The sequence below is a fragment of the Sinocyclocheilus grahami genome, unplaced genomic scaffold, assembly GCF_001515645.1.
Source record: "Sinocyclocheilus grahami isolate Dianchi unplaced genomic scaffold, SAMN03320097.WGS_v1.1 scaffold16253.1, whole genome shotgun sequence".
NCBI lineage: Eukaryota > Metazoa > Chordata > Actinopteri > Cypriniformes > Cyprinidae > Sinocyclocheilus > Sinocyclocheilus grahami.
In genome coordinates, this window is record NW_015516065.1 from 2,494 (window position 1) to 4,291 (window position 1,798).

At 45.4% G+C, this 1,798-nt stretch overlaps 1 protein-coding gene across 1 annotated transcript in view; it reads right to left on the reverse strand.

Annotated features, from left to right (window-relative positions):
• LOC107579289 (ubiquitin-associated protein 1-like) overlaps positions 1–1,719 on the reverse strand; it is a 4,206-nt gene extending 2,487 nt beyond the window's left edge. The window contains exons 1-4 of the mRNA XM_016265134.1: positions 1,580–1,719; positions 1,446–1,494; positions 1,183–1,307; positions 300–1,103 (exon numbers count right to left, since the gene is read on the reverse strand). Coding sequence (XP_016120620.1) covers positions 300–1,103; positions 1,183–1,307; positions 1,446–1,494; positions 1,580–1,591 — 990 coding nt within the window. The 5' untranslated portion in view covers positions 1,592–1,719. The remainder of the gene's footprint in view (positions 1–299; positions 1,104–1,182; positions 1,308–1,445; positions 1,495–1,579) is intronic.
• Between the last annotated feature and the right edge of the window lie 79 nt (positions 1,720–1,798).

Sequence of the window (1,798 nt, forward strand, 5' to 3'; positions counted from 1 at the left end):
TTTTCTGATGTAGTAAACTTGCTCTGTAGCTCACCTGGTACAGCATTGCACTTGTGATGCGGAACGAGCCCCGTGAAACACAAATCATATAGATAAAACTGAACGCGCTTTTAGTGCTGCTCACTAAACATTTCACTCAAGGGTTGAGTGAACAAGTGTTGCAAAACATGCAAAAGCTACGCAATATCATTTTGCTAAAATTTCAACACAGGTATGTTTTTCCAATGAGTCTGCATTAGCTATTTTACATGCTAACAGTTAGCACTGACAGGCAAATGTTTCCGCTTATATTACGATACCTGCTTCTGTGTCCCATTCTGAGGGAAGACAGGTTGCTCTTGTGGGATTGTCCTGTTGGTATTTGACGTTGTTCTCTGCAGGGATGGTGGCGTGCCGTTGGATAGGTTGCGTGGTTGGCTTGCTGGGAAAACGCTGAGAGGCGGTTCCAAGGGGGAGTCTACTGGGTCTGAAAGCTTGGGGAAAGTCAGTGACCGAATGTTACAAGGGCGGTCGGCATCAATCTGGCCACAGGGGGTCCCCACAACCCCACCCCGGTCTAAGTCCAGCAGTCCAACCAGACCATTGGGTTTATGGAAGATTCCTGCTTTGGCCTGAAGAGGTGGCGTATTACTGGGAGAAGTAGGGCGATGTTCTGCTGGAGGAAGCTGAGGAGGCGAGACGGACGACTGCGGTTGGCTCTGCAGGATATTCCGCAACTCCTCTTTGTCGTCCAGTGTTTTAAGCTCAAGTTTGTCAAAAGGGTCCTCCTCTCGCTCAAAGTCAGCTAAGTTCAGACTCTGCGGTGCCGGGTTGCTTGGTGCTGGTCTCGTCGGTCCAAAAGATGGGGCTGGGAGAGGCATAAGGATTGCGTTGTGCCATAGGCCAGCTAAAACTGGGTTCAATGCTGGTGGGACAACGTCCTGCTCATCAGAGGGGCGCGCTTTCTTCCCTCCAACCAATCCAACATCTGCATCCTGACCATCAGCCTGCCTTTCGTTTTCAGAGTCTGTCCGGGCGGCTTCCACGGCCCGAGCCTCAGCGGCTCGCGCTTTGGCGAGTTCTTCCCCCCACTGAACGCTTCGCCTCTCTAGACTAAAGTCATACTAAAGAGTAAAACAAAGCATTAATTATTTCTGACAAAAACACTTGTATATGGGAAAGTTGAAGTAAAATATGACTTACTTGCAGATCCGAAAGAACGGTTTTACAATCAGACAAACAGAAGCCAATGGGAAGACCCACTTTTGAAGGACAGCGGAATTTGTCATTGAGCTTGAAGGGAACATCATCAAGGTAGCTGACGGGTCCTTGAAACATCAAGTGAAGTAACAGAAGAATAAGAAAAACCAATTATTTTAAAATTAGTCATTTATCTATGCTGTATTTTTATCTTCTTGTCTATAAAAAACAACAAAACAAACAGGACAGATGATTGGCTGACTCACCGTTGTTGTGGATATCTGATCCAGACTTCCTCGCAGCCATTGAGAGTAACTAAAAAAATAGACAAATAACAAAAATTCACACAAACTGCATTCAGTTTCCTATTTTTCCTCCCCTGTACTTCGCTTGTTCTCACATTTTTGAACATAAAAGTTACAATAAATACATCCAATACTTCATAACACGCAAGGTTTTGGATATCTTTGACTTTATAATCAGTCAAAATTGGCAGAGAAATATAAGAAAGACAGAACTGTATGGTTTAAAGCAGGGGTGGCGAACGTCGGTCCTGGAGAGCCGCAGCCCTGATGAGTTTTGTTTCAACCCTAATCAAACACACCTGAACAAGCTAATC